The sequence below is a fragment of the Sceloporus undulatus genome, chromosome 6, assembly GCF_019175285.1.
Source record: "Sceloporus undulatus isolate JIND9_A2432 ecotype Alabama chromosome 6, SceUnd_v1.1, whole genome shotgun sequence".
NCBI classification, from domain to species: Eukaryota; Metazoa; Chordata; class Lepidosauria; order Squamata; family Phrynosomatidae; genus Sceloporus; species Sceloporus undulatus.
In genome coordinates, this window is record NC_056527.1 from 74627276 (window position 1) to 74644476 (window position 17201).

A 17201-nucleotide genomic window follows, 5' to 3' on the forward strand; every position below is an offset into this window, starting at 1 on the left:
GAAAGCTCATGCTGCCAACTTCTTTCTTCCAGTGAGCCTCAAAGGTGCCACAAGATCTCTCTACATAATAATAATAATAATAATAATAATAATAATAATAAATGCATTTGAGGAAGTAGACTGAAGCCTAGGCAAGCTCATGCTGCCAACTTCTTTCTTCCAGTGAGCCTCAAAGGTGCCACAAGATCTCTTTGCATAATAATAATAATAATAATAATAATAATAATGGCATCTGAGGAAGTAGACTTGAGTAGTCTCAAAGGGGCTACAAGATCTCTTTGCGTAACAACAACAACAACAAATGCATCTGAGGAAGAAGACTGAAGCCTATGAAAGCTCATGCTGCCACCTTCTTTCTTTTAGTGTATCTCAAAGGTGCCAGAAGATCTCTTTGCATAATAATAATAATAATAGTAATAATAATAAATGCATCTGAGGAAGTAGACTGAAGCCTAGGAAAGCTCATGCTGCCAACTTCTTTCTTCCAGTGAGCCTCAAAGGTGCCACAAGATCTCTCTACGTAATAATAATAATAATGGTACTAGATGCATCTGAGGAAGTAGCCTTGAGTCTACCAAAACCTCATTCTGCCTGAAGTCGAGGCAAGCCCATGCTGCCAACTTCTGTCAGTTATAGTCTCAAAAGCTTCTAGAAGCCTTCCCTCGATCTAGGGACTAGCTTTCTACAGACGCAGCCTAGCATCGCATTGGCCTTTTTGGCCGCTGCATCACAGGCGGTGCGTCGTGTGTCTGTCTGTCGGAGGTGCCCTCCTTCTGCCCGGAGACGTGGGGAAGGAAGGGAAGGAGGGCAGGAGTGGCCAGGAGGGCGTCCGGGGGGGAGTCCCTTCCCTTCCCTTCCCTGCTCCTCCTCCTCCCAGAGGCGTCCCTTTCCTTCTGCTCCTTGGCCTCTCCCTCACAACTTAGAGCTGCTGCTGCGTGTCTCCAGGCGGCCGCCAGGGGTCGCTGCAGAGAGACTCCGCCTGAGGCAGCAGCAGCAGCGGCGGCGGCGCCTCCCTCCTTCTCCTCCTCCTTCTCCTTCTCCTCCTCGGAGCTCCGCTGGGAGAGAGGAACCAAGGAAGGCAAGGACTGGAGGGGAGGAGGGCTGCCCACAAGCAGCCGCCGCCGGGCTCCGAGGGCGGCTCAGGATGCTGCGCTTCCTCCGGAGGACCTTCGGCCGGCGGTCGATGCAGCGCTACGGACGAGGAGGAGGAGGCGGCGAAGGGGACGAGAGAGACGGGGCGCTGCCCGGGGCGACGACGGCAGCGGCAGCGGGAGCCTCGGCGGCGGTGCCTCACATCCAGGCGGTGTCGGGCGGGAAAGGGGCGCTGCCTTGCCGGGTGCAGCTCCTGGACGGCACCGAAGTCACGGTGGAGCTTCCCGTGAGTAGCGGAGCCAAGGGGGCGGGGCGGCCCTGGTTCTAGTCCTGGGACCCCGGAGGAGGCGGACCCGGATCCCTCGGCACCTGCTGCTGCTGCAGAAGGACGCCGCCTCCCTCCGCCTCCTCTTCTCCTTTGGACTCCCGCAGGAGCCTCCCCTTCGCCCCTCGAAGCGACCCCGGGGATTGTGAGGCTCCAGGGGCAGCGACAGGGCCTCCCTCCGAAGCAGCCCCCCTCAAACGTTGAAAGCCCCCCCCCTTCCCCCTTCGCCTTGGGCTACTCCCCCCCCCCCCATTGACCTCCTCCTCTTCCTCCTCTTCCTCACATTTCACCCCATGCAGAACCTTCACTAATCTTGATTTATTTATTATTAATAACAAATTAGTCTTTAATAACTTCATTAAATTATTAATATTATTAATATAATTTAATAAATCATTGCTATTATCGTTAATTATCATTTGTATAATTTAATCAATTATTAGTACTGTTATTCATATAATTTAATAAATTTATTATTATTATTTGTATAATTTAATAAATTATTATTATTATTAATTTAATTTAATAAGTTATATTATTACTAGTTATCCATATAATTTAATAAATTTATTATTATTATCATTAGTATAATTTAATCAACTATTGTTATTAATATAATTTAATAAATTATTGTTATTATAGTTAATTATCATTTGTATAATTTAATCAATTATTACTAATATTATTTATATAATTTAATAAATTATTTATTATTATTACTTATTTGTATAATTTACTCAATTATTAATATTCATATAATTTAATAAACTATTATTAAATAATTATTTTATTATTATTATATGAATTATTTTTAATAATGATCAATAATATTTTTATTTATATATAAATGTCACTCATAAAGCGTAATTCTCATATATACAGTCAGCCCTCTGTTTTTACAGAGGATCTGTTCCAAACCACCCCATGAAAATGGAGATTCGCATATATTCAAACCCCATTGGGGTGCACTTCCACAGCCGCACACCTATATTCAAGCCCCATTGGCTTGAATATAGGCGCACAGCTGCAGGAGTTGACGCATGAACCTCAGGCCCACACCCCATTATTTCCCCCTCCGTTCATCCCTCACTCATAAGCGAGGGACACGGGTATGAAAACCACCAGAACGGAGGGAGGACTGTATATATGCCCATACCACTGAATGTCACACTAATAATAATAATAATAATAATAATAGGGTTTATTTATATGCCGCCCAATCAGTCGTGATGTATTCAACAACGAGCAAAATTAAAATTATACCTTCAGAATACAATATCGTATGCGTAAACCTAAACGTGTTAAACCTAAACAGGGTTAAAAAATGTAATGTTTTTAAAGAAAAAGTTAAAAGAATATCATCATTTGTTAAAAATATTTCTTTATTAATTTCATTTGTAAAATATGTCTCAGTAAACAATCTTACGAATAATACAAGGTCAATTTTTTTAAAAAAAATTAAAATATTTCTTTATTGATTTCGTTTATAAAGTATATCCTCTCTCGATAAACAATCATACAAACATTAAACTATATATCTTACGTTCTCCTCACATACTCTTCATCCTTTCTTCTTTCTTTCTTTCTTTCTCTTAGCTTACAGTTGTAAACCGCTTAGACACTGCTTAGGAGGTGTGAAGCGGTATATAAATGTTGCTTGTTTGTTTTGTTTGTTTCTCACTCCTTAATTTTCCTATTCTTGTCTCTTCTTTACACCTTATCCCACTTCTACTCATCCTTCCCCTATTCATCCCCTCCTTCATTCTCCTATCCTTCTCTCTCCCCTCTCAACCTCTCCGCTCTACCTATCTCCATCCTTTACACACATACTCTTACCCCCAAATGCATATTTTAACCTTCTTACCTTCCATTCATATCTAATATTTCCTCTTAAAAATTCAATTTAACTTTCAAAATATTCTGGGGCCCTTCCTTTCTTCTCCTGCCGAGGTTCACCTCACTCCCACCATCTCTTAAAGCAAATACAGGTGTTTGAGCAGAAGTGGTATTACCTGGCGCAGTCCGTATGCCATCGCCTGGAGGAGTAGATGTGTTGGCCATGTGGCAATGGACATGGTACAATACCATCCAAAAACCACCAAACAGTTATACCTTTTGTGGGGCCAACCCAAATGCAAGCATTCGAAGCACCACCGGTTTCTTCATCAGACACAAGTGTTAAAAAACATGGGGGTGGGGGGAACAATTATGACTTTGTGAAGTTGAAGGCTTTCATGGTCGGCCGGCATCCATAGCTTTTTGGTGACTTTATTGGACTATGAGGCCATGTTATAGAAGAGTTTATTCCTGACGTTTCTTCCTCTCAACCAACAGTCATCCTTCCTTATCCACAGATTCAAGCATCCATGGTTTGAAAATCTTGGGGGGGGGGAGTATAAATTCCAATAGCAATCCTTGATTTTTTGTTTCATATAAGGGATGCCGTTTTGCTATGCCATTATATTTAATGGGACTTGAGCATCCACGGATTTTGTTATCCATGGGTGATCCTAGAGCCAAACCCCAGCAGATAGCAAGGGTCGCACAGTATATATATACCCCACTCTCTTCCATGCCAGCATTCTCTGAAGACGCCAGCCACAGATGGTGGTGAAACGTCAAGAATAAACTCTTCTGCAACATGGCCTCATAGCCCAAAACCCCCACAAAAATCTAATTATGACTTTGTTATTGACAAGCCTGCCTTTGGTGAAGGAAGATGTGTCGGTTCTCAGTTCAGGTGTTGCTCGAGGGACCTTCCTGTATCTCTTTTTTGCCTTGCAAATGGGACTCAAACCTTTCCCTTTTTTGTTTCCTGGACACCCCCCAGGAGGAGGAGGGGGGTCCGGCTGGCATGAACGCAACATCTCAACTCAGAACAGACACACCTTCACTAAATGCAGACTTGTGAATGACACCATAATTTTTTAAACATCCTATTTCCCCTCCTCCTGTATGTTTTTAACACCTTTGCCTGTTGAAGCAGCTGTTGGAGCTTCAAAAGCTTGCAACCTGGATTTTGTGCATTTTGGTTGTCCCCATGAAGGTATCCCTGTTTTGTGGATTTGGGGTGTTATTGTACTGGACATACAGCAGCTGCCCCTGGCCCATTCTCCAGAGGCACATATGTGTGGCATCCTTTCCACACAACCTCGATCACAGCATGATTTCAGCTCCAGCTCTAATGCTGCCCCTTTTGTGCGGTTTCCTATGATCCCAGTTGCGGTGGGAGCAGATGGTGATAGTGTTGCTTTCTCCTTTCCCCTCCACCTTCAGAGACAGGCCTGGAGACAGACATGGGTCTTGTTGTCTGTTTTGCATTAACTTCCCTCCTTCTCCCTGAGGGGCATACCTGTAGCAATCCTTGCAAGGGAAAACAACAAACTGAGGCCAGCCAAGAGTTATTTTTTCTTGTCTTACTTGCTTGAGCATACTGTGTACGCATACATACGCATTTGGATTATGTTTGCCTGAGGCAGGTTGGACCTAAGAGACTTGCCGGATGAGGAAAGAGCCCTGCCTTATTTGCTTTTCCTGGTCACGACGGTGCCTTTAGAAGTGCGAGCACATTTCTGTCGCTTGCCAGACACTACTTGCTGCTTGCTGAAATCCTGCTAGAAGCAGCGGTGTTAATTTTTGCTCATGGAGAATCTTATCTGGGCCTTATATCAAGTGTAATGTCGGCCTTGCAAGAGCCCACAATTAGGCATGCCTATGCCCATGTTGTTTACACCAGCAAGAGGGGTTGTAGAAAGGATGGAGGCTGGCAATCTGCTATTGTTGGGTTAGTTTGTACTGTTTAACACATCACATACTGCCCATACCAATGGGCTTCCCAAGAGTACAGGAGAGCCTTGTGTGGGCACCAGGGACGCTGAGTGATGCCTAGATTCTGGAATGTTAGTTGGGTTTCATATTTCACTTCTTCTGATCCCTTAATAGTTTAAAAGGACATTTTTGTGTCTCTTCAGTTGTCTCTGAAAGTGTTTTAACGTGTTGGTGCTTTTGTGCAGTGTTGGTTTTATCTTTGCAGTTCTTAAACAGTCTGACCAATATCACCTATGAATATACGGAACTCAGCCATAGACAGTGGTGCTTATTCACTCATCGCTCTCAGTAAAAGCAAAAGAAAACATGTCGTCCAGTGCAACATTAAACAAATGTTGGTATTTGTTAACATCATTGCAACAGAAACAAGGTGATACCTTGGTTTTTTAAAAAACGGACCAGGGTTTTATGTGAATAGGTACAGAACCTGATTACCTGCCATACAATTAATGATCCTGAATTCTAGTGTTAATGGCTTTTGAAAATAAAGAGTCTTGTGCCTGTTGCTTTGAACTAATCCTGTCTCAGTTTGGTGGGGTTAACAATCCAATAAAAGCGCAAGGACTGAAGTCTAGGTAATCTTCTGGTTTTGGTAGCAGCATTTGTAGATGACATCGGCAGAGTCCATATACATCAGACTAACAGCGTAGTGGTTATTGCTGTTGCATCAATTACTAGACAAGCGTGTGATTTGTTACTTACCAACACATACCAGATTAGAGCCCTGTTCAGTTATCAGTTCTTTGTAAGTGTGGAGGGAAACAGGGACACTGTCCATTCCTTCCACTTACGAAATCCTTATGTTGATAAGGAAGTTCTGCAGCATAAATTTAACCTGGAGCTCTGTAACCAATTGCAGTTTCATTTCCATGGCAGATTTTCTCCACAACACAAGAGAGGCTGCAGGGGACGTCAGAGCATACTATGTCTCCTGTCCCTTTACCAGAGTGGGGAAAGTTAGCTTGTAGGACTATAGTTCCAAACATCTTTGGGAGTTATAGTCTAAACAGACAACACTTTGAAGCTCTTGTGCTTGCAAATAATGAATAACTGGGTAGGGCTAAAAATATTTACACCTTACCTTATATGTAATGTTAACTGAGCTACGGACTCTATTGCTACTCAGATCATAGTATTTGTGTTTTGGGGGCAGTTCTCTTAAGTAGGTCTGGCATACTTATTTCTGTTACTGGGAAGCCAGAATATTCTCCTGAAGCAGAAGAGACTGCCCCAAGGGAATCACTGTAAGGCAAATAAATTACTAGGCGGAACTTGTCTGGTGGCTGATTCCCAGGTGCAGTGATTTCATGTGAGTTAGGCACTGCAAAGTGGATGTATGCATCTCCATTTCGTTTTCTATTTTTAAAAATATGCTAATTGTGAAAGTTTTTGAGGCGGTTAAATAAAATTAAAGTCATCTCATAAAAAGCTCTGCAATTAAAATCAGTAAAAGCAGAAACAAGGATAAAAGGAGAAATACCAGTGAAAGCAAAAAATGTCAACCAAATCATAATAACATCTAAAGTAACATAATATACAGCATGCTTAAAAAGCTTGATAAAGTAAGACTCTTTTTAAAATCTGTTTTAAAAATAACAAAGTATATGCCAACTGTATATGTTTCCAAGGAGACTGGCACACTTCAGGTGTCATCACCCCAAATAGCCTGTCACTAGTCACCAACTGTCTGACCTCGGTGAGGCACTCTGTTGAGCATGACAGGTTCATATGAGATCCGTTAGGAAATAACTGTTCCCAAGTCATTAAGGGATTTAAAAAACAAAAGTAGTACAGTAGTTCATTACTGTGTCTGGTGACATACTCTCCCCTCCGCCCCAGCAAGATTGTACAGATGTTACTCATGCGTATGATCCTTTATATCTTGCAGACTAGAACTCGGATCTGTTGTTCTTTGGCTGTTGTCAAATTGTGATGGTGCACTTGTTAGCTGCTTGTAATTTAACACTTTGTAATTTGTGAGGGAAATTGCTCACTTAAATCCTCCACCAAAATCAATGTTGAGATTATGAAATACAATGTCTTAACATCTTGCCTAACTAAAATCTTCCTTCATTCAAATCGGATAATTCAACATGGTTCTCAGGCTGCGTTGTAACTCTTTAAGAGATTTGTTGATTGGTTTAGCTTCTCCAGTTAACAAAGGTCCCCTCCTTGTCATTATACATTCAGTTCTAAAAGGAGAACCTTTGGCATCAAGTGGAAAAATTGAGGGTATAAGAAAGGAGAATGCAGGGACTTACAGTTGTCCAAGGTAGAGATGAGTCATGGAGGGGGTAGGAACCATCACTTCCAATACCCAGCTACTTCTGATGCATCTTTTCTAGTTATGGGAATTGGCTGAAATGTAGGTGGGGACCTAGGCAAGGGGAGTCAGACCACCTTGTTTAAGTGCTGATTTGAGTTGGCCGGTTTTTTAAAAGAGGGGTTCTGGGCGCATTTGGAGTCTCTAGGGGAACTGGAAGGCTGCAAAACAGGGAACTGGATGTGGACCATGGACCTCACTTTCTCCACCACTGTTCCAAGAGAGACTGGAACATGGGATTGGGAAAGAGATAAGCAGTTACACTTTTGGCTTGAAGTCCCTTATTTTGGTTAGCTATTCAAAATATCCACTTTAAAAGATATTTTATTACACTATGCCATTTCGTTTTGTAACTTTTCCTCTTACTCTTGTCCTTTTTTCTGGGACAAAATGTTTTCACTAGGAGTGGGCATCTGATTCACATCAGTGTCTGACTCCCAACTGTTTGGCCATAGTCTCAACGACCTGACTCCCACCCCACAGCTATTTTGCCGAAATCAAGAAATGTAGGAAGGGCGAGCAGATAGGAGTGGATCTTTGTTTGGGAGGACTGTGCGCTCTCTTCATTTCTTGAAGAGAAATGCAATCAAGAGATTGTTAATTCTATGGTTTTTGCTCCTGGCTTCCATTGATGGATCCAGGGCTTCCAGTAAAATGTAAAGTAGATCCCATGAACCCAAACTATACTCTCCCATGCCTTAAGCTACAAAGGCATGCATAGATATTAATATCTTTTCTTCAGATGTTTGTTGTGATGGTCTTGACCACTTAATGATTCATAGTCCCTTCCTCTGATTTTGAGTCTTTATGAAGTGTACTTTTTAGTATTTTATCTCCTTGTAAACTGAATAATGCAGTAGCTATCCTCTTAAGCCTAGAATTTGGGGATGGGGAGAGAAGTACTATGAGAGGTTCAGGCACAGATGTCAGTGCATTCCTTTTATTCCTTAGGGTAAATGCCCAAGGGGCAAAGGGTGTAAATGCAGTCATTAGTTCCTGTTGACCTGTTATCATACAACCATGTTCAGAAATCTAATCTTTTATAGAGCAGTGGGAAATGCGGAGAGCTTTTCTTCTTTGGGTCAAGCAGTGCATGCCTTATGGGAGGCAGGTTAGTGTGAGATCATGTAGCAACATGGTGAAGAGAAGGAATAGCGATCCAGAAAATCCCCAGTTCAAATCTTGACCCTCATCTGCCATAAACTAACTGGAGTGCAGTGTAGAGGTAATGCAGTTTGACACCACTTTAACTGTCATGGCTCCATCCTACAGAATCCTAGGATTTGTAGTTTTGTGAGCCATTGGGGCAGTGGTTCTCAACCTTTGGTCCTCTAAATTTTTGAGACTTCGACTCCCAGAATTCCTGAACAATGAGCATACTGATTGGGACTTCTGGGAATTGAAGTCCAAAACATCTGGAGGCCCAAAGATTGAGAACCACTGCAGTAGAGAATGCTAAAGACCTTATAAAACTACAAATCTCAGGATTCGGTAGGATGGAGCTACAGAACTTAAAGTGGTGTCAAACTTCATATTTCTACAGTGTAGATGCACTCTAAGCTAGCAATTCCTTGCATAGTTAATGTAAGGAAGTTCAGTTGAACTGTAGGATTTACTCAGTGCAGCTGTGCATCACTGGATTGCATATGAACTTAAGCAGGCTTCTGTTCTTGGACCCACTTTCCATCTGCCACAGAGCTAACCTTCCTTATGGAGATGTTTTAAAGATTACAGGGATCATACAACTCCTCTGCATCAACAGCTCCACTGCGCACAATCCAAAGTGTTGGTTATGACTTATAAAGCCCTTTATGGCTTATGTCCAGGCTATCTAATGGGACTGTATCTCCTGATATGAGCCTGCCTTGAACCTAAGATCCACAGGAGAGGCTCTTCTCTAAGTCCCACCACTTTCACAGGTAGAACTAGTTGCAACACAAGACAGGGACTTCTTTGTGGCTGCTCAAAGGGTAGGCCTTTGACCTGCTCTCCCTAGGGAGAATGAAATGGTAACTTCCTTGTGGTCTTTTTGTCAGCAGGCAAATACTTTTTATTCAGACTTTTTGAATTAAAGGCTGTAAGTGTTTTAAATTGTATTATTTAACTTTTAAATCCTTTTTTAGAAAGCATGTTTTTAATATGGTTAATAGTTTAATTTGGTTGCAATACTGACTTTTTGTATGTTTTAACTGTAATATTTTAAATGTTTAAGCTGCCTTGAGTCCCACTCTTGGGGGAAAGTTGGGGTAACAATGGCCTGTTACAGACTGCCAAAATAAAGCTGCTTCGGGTCTCTTTGGAGGTATGCTATTTAAATGATGCATGGGTCCTAAGAGTCCAGAGGTCGCGCCAAAGCCACACTCCATTCCTAAGCACTGGAGTGCAGCTTTGGTGCAGCTTCCGGATTCTTAGGATGCATGCATCATTTAAACAGCATACCTCCAAAAAGACCCAAAGCAGCTTTATTTTGGCAGTCTATAACAGGTCAATAAAGTCAATAATAGTTCTAATAATTGAGCTCATGTGCATGAAATAGTGTGGACATTCCTCAACATGCTGTATAAAAGCCAAATACAATGGGCCTCCTCATTTATTGGATGTGGGGCCCTTGTGAAAGTGTAAAAACTGCAAATGAAAAGCCACTGTTTTTCAACCTAAGAGAACACATCTCTAGGAATCTCTAGGTCTTGCTGTGTAACTCTATAGTCAACATCCACCAGAAACTGACAATAGAACTGCACTGAAGAACCTTCGAATGGCTAGTGAATGTTTTCTCTAGGAATCTCTAGGTCCTCCAGCATGATTCTGTCGTCAATTTCTGGGTTAGAATCCCCTCTCAGCCATGGAAACCCACTGGGTGACCTTGGGCAGTTCACATTCTCATCCTCAGGGGAAGGCAAAGGCACCTCCCAACAAATCTTGCCAAGAAAACAGTGTGATAAATTCACCTTAGGGCCACCATAAGTAGGAAACAATTTGAAGGCACACAGTGATAACTTTTAGTGGTCCATCAGGAGAAAAGAGGGTCTTCACCCAAGATCCAGAAACAACTTTACCAAAGATGCTAGTACAGTGGTCTCTCTGGATTCACGGGGGATATGTTCCGGGGGGGGGGGGGGTTACGAATCCAAAATTTCGTAAATATTCAAGCCCCGTTGTCCCCAATGGCGTCATTGGAGATAATGAGACTTGACTATTTGTGAAATTCCCTCCCTTAGGTTGAAAAACGTCAATTGGCTGCGGCGGAGAGGGTGGGTTGTGTGCATGCCAAGTCCCGAGCACTGCTAGGAAAGAGAGTCCTGATGGCTGCTGGGACCAATTACCAACCCCGGGTGGCCCGGGCTCTGATTAAAGTCCCCAGCACTGGGGGGAAGATGCCAGTAAGGGAGGGAAGGAGCCACAGCCTTGGCCTCACGAATGACCAAAACCGCGAATGCCAAGCCCGTGAATCTGGAGAGACCACTATTTTTTCCCTTTAGTGCCCCATTTCTGTAAGTGTATCTTTCTCTTAATCTCTGAATCTTCTTTGCTGGCTACCAACAAAAATCTAGGAAGAATCTGGGAGGAAATATCCCAAATACGTCTTCTCCTCTTTACTAGCAGCTGCATAGAGGAATAAGAATGTATATTCCCCATTCCCCCAGGTGTAAGACGCAAGGGGCAACACTGTAAGATTTTCTTGAGATAAGACTGGTCTCTGCATCGTTCAGTGTTTGGGGAGATGACAAATGGATTTAGAAAGACTTCCTTCCCATTGTGTTTGTACCATTTCAGTTATCTCTAGGGAGTTATGCACTTTGTTTGTCTTCAACGCTCTTCCATATATTCATTTTGTTGTAAAGCAATTGGACTATATTTGGCCTGTGAACTGCTGCTTTGGGAGATGATGATGAATCTTTCCCTACTGCTATTTTCCCTTCCTAATCTTACTAAAGAGGTCACATCTCTGGACTTTAATAAAAGGCTCCAACTAAATAATTGTATTGCAAAGTCACCTACAATTTTATAAATCAGGTTGGCAATTGTATGTTATAAAAGGATAACCTCACTGCCTCAGAAGCAGTCACGGCTGTTTGTATTCTGCTCATAGTAATGATAGATGGCTTAGCTTAAAGGGATTTAATCTTTTTGGTTGCAAAGTGTTGCAAGAATAGTTGGTTAATTCTTTGAAAGCATGGCATTTTCAGGATTCAGAGTGATAGCATGCGTTTCAAATTTTAATTTTTGCAATTATTCACAAGGTGGATGGAAATGCACTGCTGGCTCTATACTATTACTAATAAAAAATTAAGTTGGGGATATGGTGTCCAAAATGGTCAAGTACAATCTATACTATGGATCCGAAATTTGGTTTTAAATTACTGAGATAAAAGTAATCTAAAACCTGACTTGGCTTTTACTTTTGTTGTGATGGCAGGCTTGTTTTTCTGCTATCAGACTTCAACAGCTCAAACTGGAAGCACACTGTCCATCCTTTTATTTACAATAATCTTCCATATATGCCTCAGAGATGCTTAGAAGCAAGGCATGAGGTCAGTATCATTACTTTTGTGTTTCCCATCCAGTATATCATATTCAGAGATGTGCTGCCTCTGAACATGGAGGTTCTGTTTGGCTACCATAGTTAATCGCCATAGATTGACGCTGATATTAACCATTAGCCAATGATTAATAACCATTGTTCTCTTATGTGAACTTGGTTTAATATTTTCTTAAAGCCACCTGACAGTGTCTTTGCTGATACCATTTGGTGCAAGTTGGAAGCATTTTATTTTAACGATGATTTGGAAATGGCTTATCCATGACTGGTAATGAAGTATTATTTATAAATGGAAATGCTGATTCTGCAGTATTATCAATTCATTTCTGATTGGTTCTAAAATGAATACAGTACTAATACAGTTCATCACTTGTTACCTTATACTAACTGTGCAAGGGAGAGAGACATTATTATGTCCATCATGCCAGGCTGCAGTTGGGAGAAAGGGATTTGTTTAAGACCATCTAGTTTTTTCATGGCAGAGGTAAGATTTGAACCAGGAATTTCTTGAACTATAGTTGTATCTTTCACCTAATGCAGTGGTTCCCAACCTGTGGGTCGGGACCCCTTTGGGGGTCGAATGACCCTTTCCTGGGGGTCGCTTAAGACCATTGGAAAGCACCTATTTAATTACAGTTATGAAGTACAGTAGCAATGAAAATAATTTCATGGGTTTGGGTCACCACAACATGAAGAACTGTATTAAGGGGTCACGACATTAGGAAGATTGGGAACCACTGATTTAATGCACTGTATCAGCTCTCTGGCTGGCAGCCCAAGTCAAAATACAACTGTATAAATGGGCTTGTGGAAGTCTTTCTCTCACCCACGAACTTCATCCCCACAGTTCAGCAAAGCTTTGCATTTCAGGTGTGAATAAATGTTGGCATGGCTTCCTTTTTACCTTAAAAGGAATAGGGTGCAGTTGCATAAGCAAACATGAAAGCTTTAGGAATATGAACTATAGGAGGCACTGGCTTTCTGTAGAAATCCACTTGTCTGTCATAGCTTTTATTGCTGTTTGCAGCATGTACTTTGCAAGACTCCAGAAAGTTGCCCTTTAGCACCAAGGACTTAGGTATGCAAACAGAACACAAGTTACATTCAGGGTGTTTTTTTCCCTTTTGCAGGGCATGGACCTACCTTTCTGTAGTGGGGGGGAGACCTCTGCAAGGGGAGGCATTAGAGGTATAGGAGGATTGGATATCAGGTTTGGATGAATCCTTAAGTTCTCATCAATAGGTTTTTATTCACATTCTTTCTCCTCATCCCTGCTTTCTTCTGAAAATATGTTTGCTGTTTAAAATGTTCACCAAACAGATCCTTGGATGTGCTTTGTAAGCAATATCTTATTGTGGTGATGAGTGTTATATCTTTGTTGCCCTACATTTTTCTGTATGACAAGTAAGTAAAAAATGCCACTTCAGAGCTTCCCAGATTTTGTTAATCTTCTTAAGGCAATTTCATGAATATACTGCAAGCATGGAATGTCATTGTCCTGTTATTGCAATATGGCTTGTTACAATTAGTGACTGAGTTGAATGAATCATGCTCCACCTTTGTAACCTGAAATTGGAGCATAGAGGAGATGCAGTAGCTTTTGTGTTCATATAAAAAATGGCTCAATAGGTTTCTCTGAACACTCGCATAATAGAAAAGACCACTTTGAATCAGGCTCTGTCAATTTTGAAGTGAACGAAATAATGACATATTTATAGGAGCATAAAGTCTGAATAATAATAATAAGCAGTTTGACGTGTGTTGTTTTTTCTCCCTCTGTAGACTTTGCTGGTGTTAGTTCTGTCAGTTGATATGTCAGGAAACAGTTTGTTGTCTTGTGCCCTAGTAGATGTATATGTGCAGTTTTTACTTTATTTTATTATTGGTATTTCAACCTATTTTATTCAATGGATTTCATAAGATTCATAAGTTGCATGTTGCCCTTTTAGCAAAATTTAATATAAGAGAGGCCAGGAAGGAGTGAGTAGAATGAGAGTGAGCATGTGGACGGTTTTCCAGGAGATGAATGAGAACGTATGGAGGAAAATTGTAATCTCTTGTTTTCTTAACTTCTTTAGAATAAGTTTTTATATTAGGAATTGATTTCCAGACCACTTACCTCTGGGCAACGTTCTCGTGCCACCCATCATCCAGAGCCTCTCATCAGCCACAAGCTTCATTCTCCTTATACACTGGTGTTTGGAGCTGAACAAAGTACTCTGATATTATGACTAGTGCAGAAGAGAGTGATTATATCCTATGATTTGGATAGTATCTCTGCTTTTGCAGCCCAAGGTTATATCAACCTTTTTAGCAAGTGCTGCACAGTACTGACTCCTGTTCAGTTTATGATCCACTAAGATAGCTGTATTGCTGCAAAACCAGTTCCTTCCCATCATGTACTTGTTCCCAATCATTATCTGGAGAGAAGAGAGGGCACCAAAATGAAAAGTTCTGCATTTATTCCCTTGGATTTCATCTTCCTGAATCTTCTTGGGGAGTCTATCTTGGACCTGAGAAGAGTCGTCCTTGAACAAAAAGATGACAAAGGAAGATTGGAAAGAGAAACAGCAAAAGTGGAATATATCAACAAACTGCAGTCCATCAACAGTGGGTTGAACAGAGACAATGGGCCTGTTACAGACTGCCAAAATAAAGCTGCTTCGGGTCTCTTTGGAGGTATGCTGTATAAATGATGCATGCATCCTAAGAATCCAGAAGCTGCACCAAAGCTGTACTCCAGTGCTTAGGAATGGAATGTGGCTTTGGCGCGACCTCCGGACTCTTAGGACCCATGCATCATTTAAATAGCGTACCTCCAAAGAGACCCGAAGCAGCTTTATTTTGGCAGTCTGTAACAGGCCAATGGTTTCCTGGCACACTACACACGTTATAACACTAGCTAACCCCCGAGCCTCATGAGGGCTCTCTTGGCCAGTTAATCACATCCTCTTTTTGGCTCCCACACTCCATCCCAGTTCATATGGTTATCTACTAACTTTGGCTTTAGGCAACATCATTGCCTTGCCCCCCAATGATCATCTTATCGTTAAAAGTGAACTTGTCACCTCATCTCCTGTGCATTCATATGGACATTCATACACACAGACTGCTATATATGTCTGTCCCTAGGCTTTCGACTCCACCACATGGCATCTGAGGAAGTAGGCCCAAGTCTATGAAAACTCATGCTACCAACATTTATTTATTTATTTATACCACGCTCTTCAGTGAAAAGGCTATCAGAGCGGGTTACAAATTGTTAATTAGACATTTCCCTGCCCTCAGGCTTACAATCTAAAAAGACAAGACACAAAGGGAGGAGGGAATGGCAGTGAGGAAGGGGGAAAGTCCAGCAGTTTTTCTCTCCCTTGGAGGCCTGGACCAGGGCAGATGGACTGGAGGGAGGGCCCTTCTTCTTTTCAGGCAAGGCCCAATGGAGCTGACCTGCCCTTCTCTCCCTCTCTCTTTCAGTTAATCTCAAAGGTGCTGGAAGATTTCTTTGCGTATTGATTTCTCAGCTTTGTGTCATCTCCAGAATGCCTATTCTTAATAGGTATTATTGACTCTTCTGCAAAAACTAAACCAAGTATTCTCTTAAAATCCATGTCTTAGTTCCTGGGTTATAACAGATGAGTAGTGTTATACTAAATGGATTTATACATTGAATAACTTTATTTATATGTTTAGCCCCACCACTGCTGTAGATTGCAACTGCTTCACATCATCTTTGTGACTTTTGTGATCTTAGTTCTGTGGCCAGTGTGATGTCCAGCCTTCTGGTGACAATTCAATCTATATAGTTAACTGTGCTGGTCCTCAGGGGACAGAGATGCAGTCTTCTACAAGGAAAATACTCAAAGCTTGGTAGAACCCATAAAGCTTCCACTTTGTGACTTTGTTTTTGAAAGGCAATGTAGTAGGAATTGAATTTTAAAGTTAAGGACAGCATGACCTCAAGCTATCTCGTATTTAGATAAAGACACTTAAGGTGATCAAAACAATTCCTCATAATAGGATTGTAAGTAAAATAATATAAACAACATTTGTCAGTTAATATTATTTGATAGGTTATCATGTATCCTATCATGGGGGAAAATGAATAATAGATACAAATGTGACAGCCTCTAAGAAAGGTAATAAATGTTTTCTTTGTTGTTTTTGTTTTTCACTTTTTAAAATTGTTTCCCTCATGATTAATTTATGTATGTGTCTGTGATCACAGTTCTGGTAGCAGCATTATTTATACATGGTGGTACATTTTTATGAAATGCGTGGTCCTTTTGAAATTTGGTTTGCTTATTTTTTGTAACTTTTCTATGTGTAACTAATTTTATGTATTTGCTGTGACTGATGCAGAAAGATCATCTAAAGAATTGTGTATGAAAGTGCATCTGATACTTTAGGGGCTATGTCAGGGAACAGAAGTCACAACACCTCTGACTTCAAAATTCTTTCCAAAGGGACCATTCCCAAGGTTACGGCATATTAGTTTCAAAAGAGGCAAAAGGTGAGTTTAGGTCACAGTCTAGAGGAAAACTCTTGTGGAGGAAACTCCATTGAAATGAATAACACCTGTGCCTGGTCTGCTTTAATGCTGCTATTGTTCATTTCAACAATCCCTTGTCTGTGGTTCCCCCCCACCCAAAAAAGGGGGAAGCATTTGTCTTGAAAACAGAAGTAGTGAAGTGGCAGCAGAAAATGCTCTTGCTTCCCAGTTATGATGACTTCTGCTTGAATAATCATGAGACAAAAAGGAGATGGAAATTGCTCTGTGAACTCTTCAGTGTTTCTCAAAAAATATGGGAGAGGTCACTGGAAGGAGGAGAGGCTACTGGAAGAGGCAACTTGATGATTTGGAGTAAAGTGTCACCAAGATGCAGAAAGCACTCAACACAGATGCACCTGTTGATGTTCTGAACCAGTGCTTGAGTGTGGTAATTGACTGCGTAAGCATGGATACATGGTGTAGTTCAATCCAGAAAACATGGAGGTAGTATAGGTAGGTGGTTCATCTACCTGAGTGAAACATTATTCAGACAGGGGTTTGTACTTCAGGGGATTGCCCTATGAATGAAGTGCCAGCTGTTTAT

The 17201-nt window shown here is 41.5% G+C and overlaps 1 protein-coding gene across 4 annotated transcripts in view; it reads left to right on the plus strand.

Annotated features, from left to right (window-relative positions):
- The first annotated feature begins 994 nt into the window (after window positions 1-994).
- EPB41L4B (erythrocyte membrane protein band 4.1 like 4B) overlaps window positions 995-17201 on the plus strand; it is a 166411-nt gene continuing 150204 nt past the window's right edge. Inside the window, exon 1 of one of the 4 annotated variants that reach the window (XM_042472585.1) lies at window positions 995-1378. In XM_042472585.1, coding sequence (XP_042328519.1) covers window positions 1145-1378 — 234 coding nt within the window. In that variant the 5' untranslated portion in view covers window positions 995-1144. The remainder of the gene's footprint in view (window positions 1379-17201) is intronic. The other 3 variants (XM_042472586.1, XM_042472588.1, XM_042472587.1) reach the window with 3 other exon arrangements.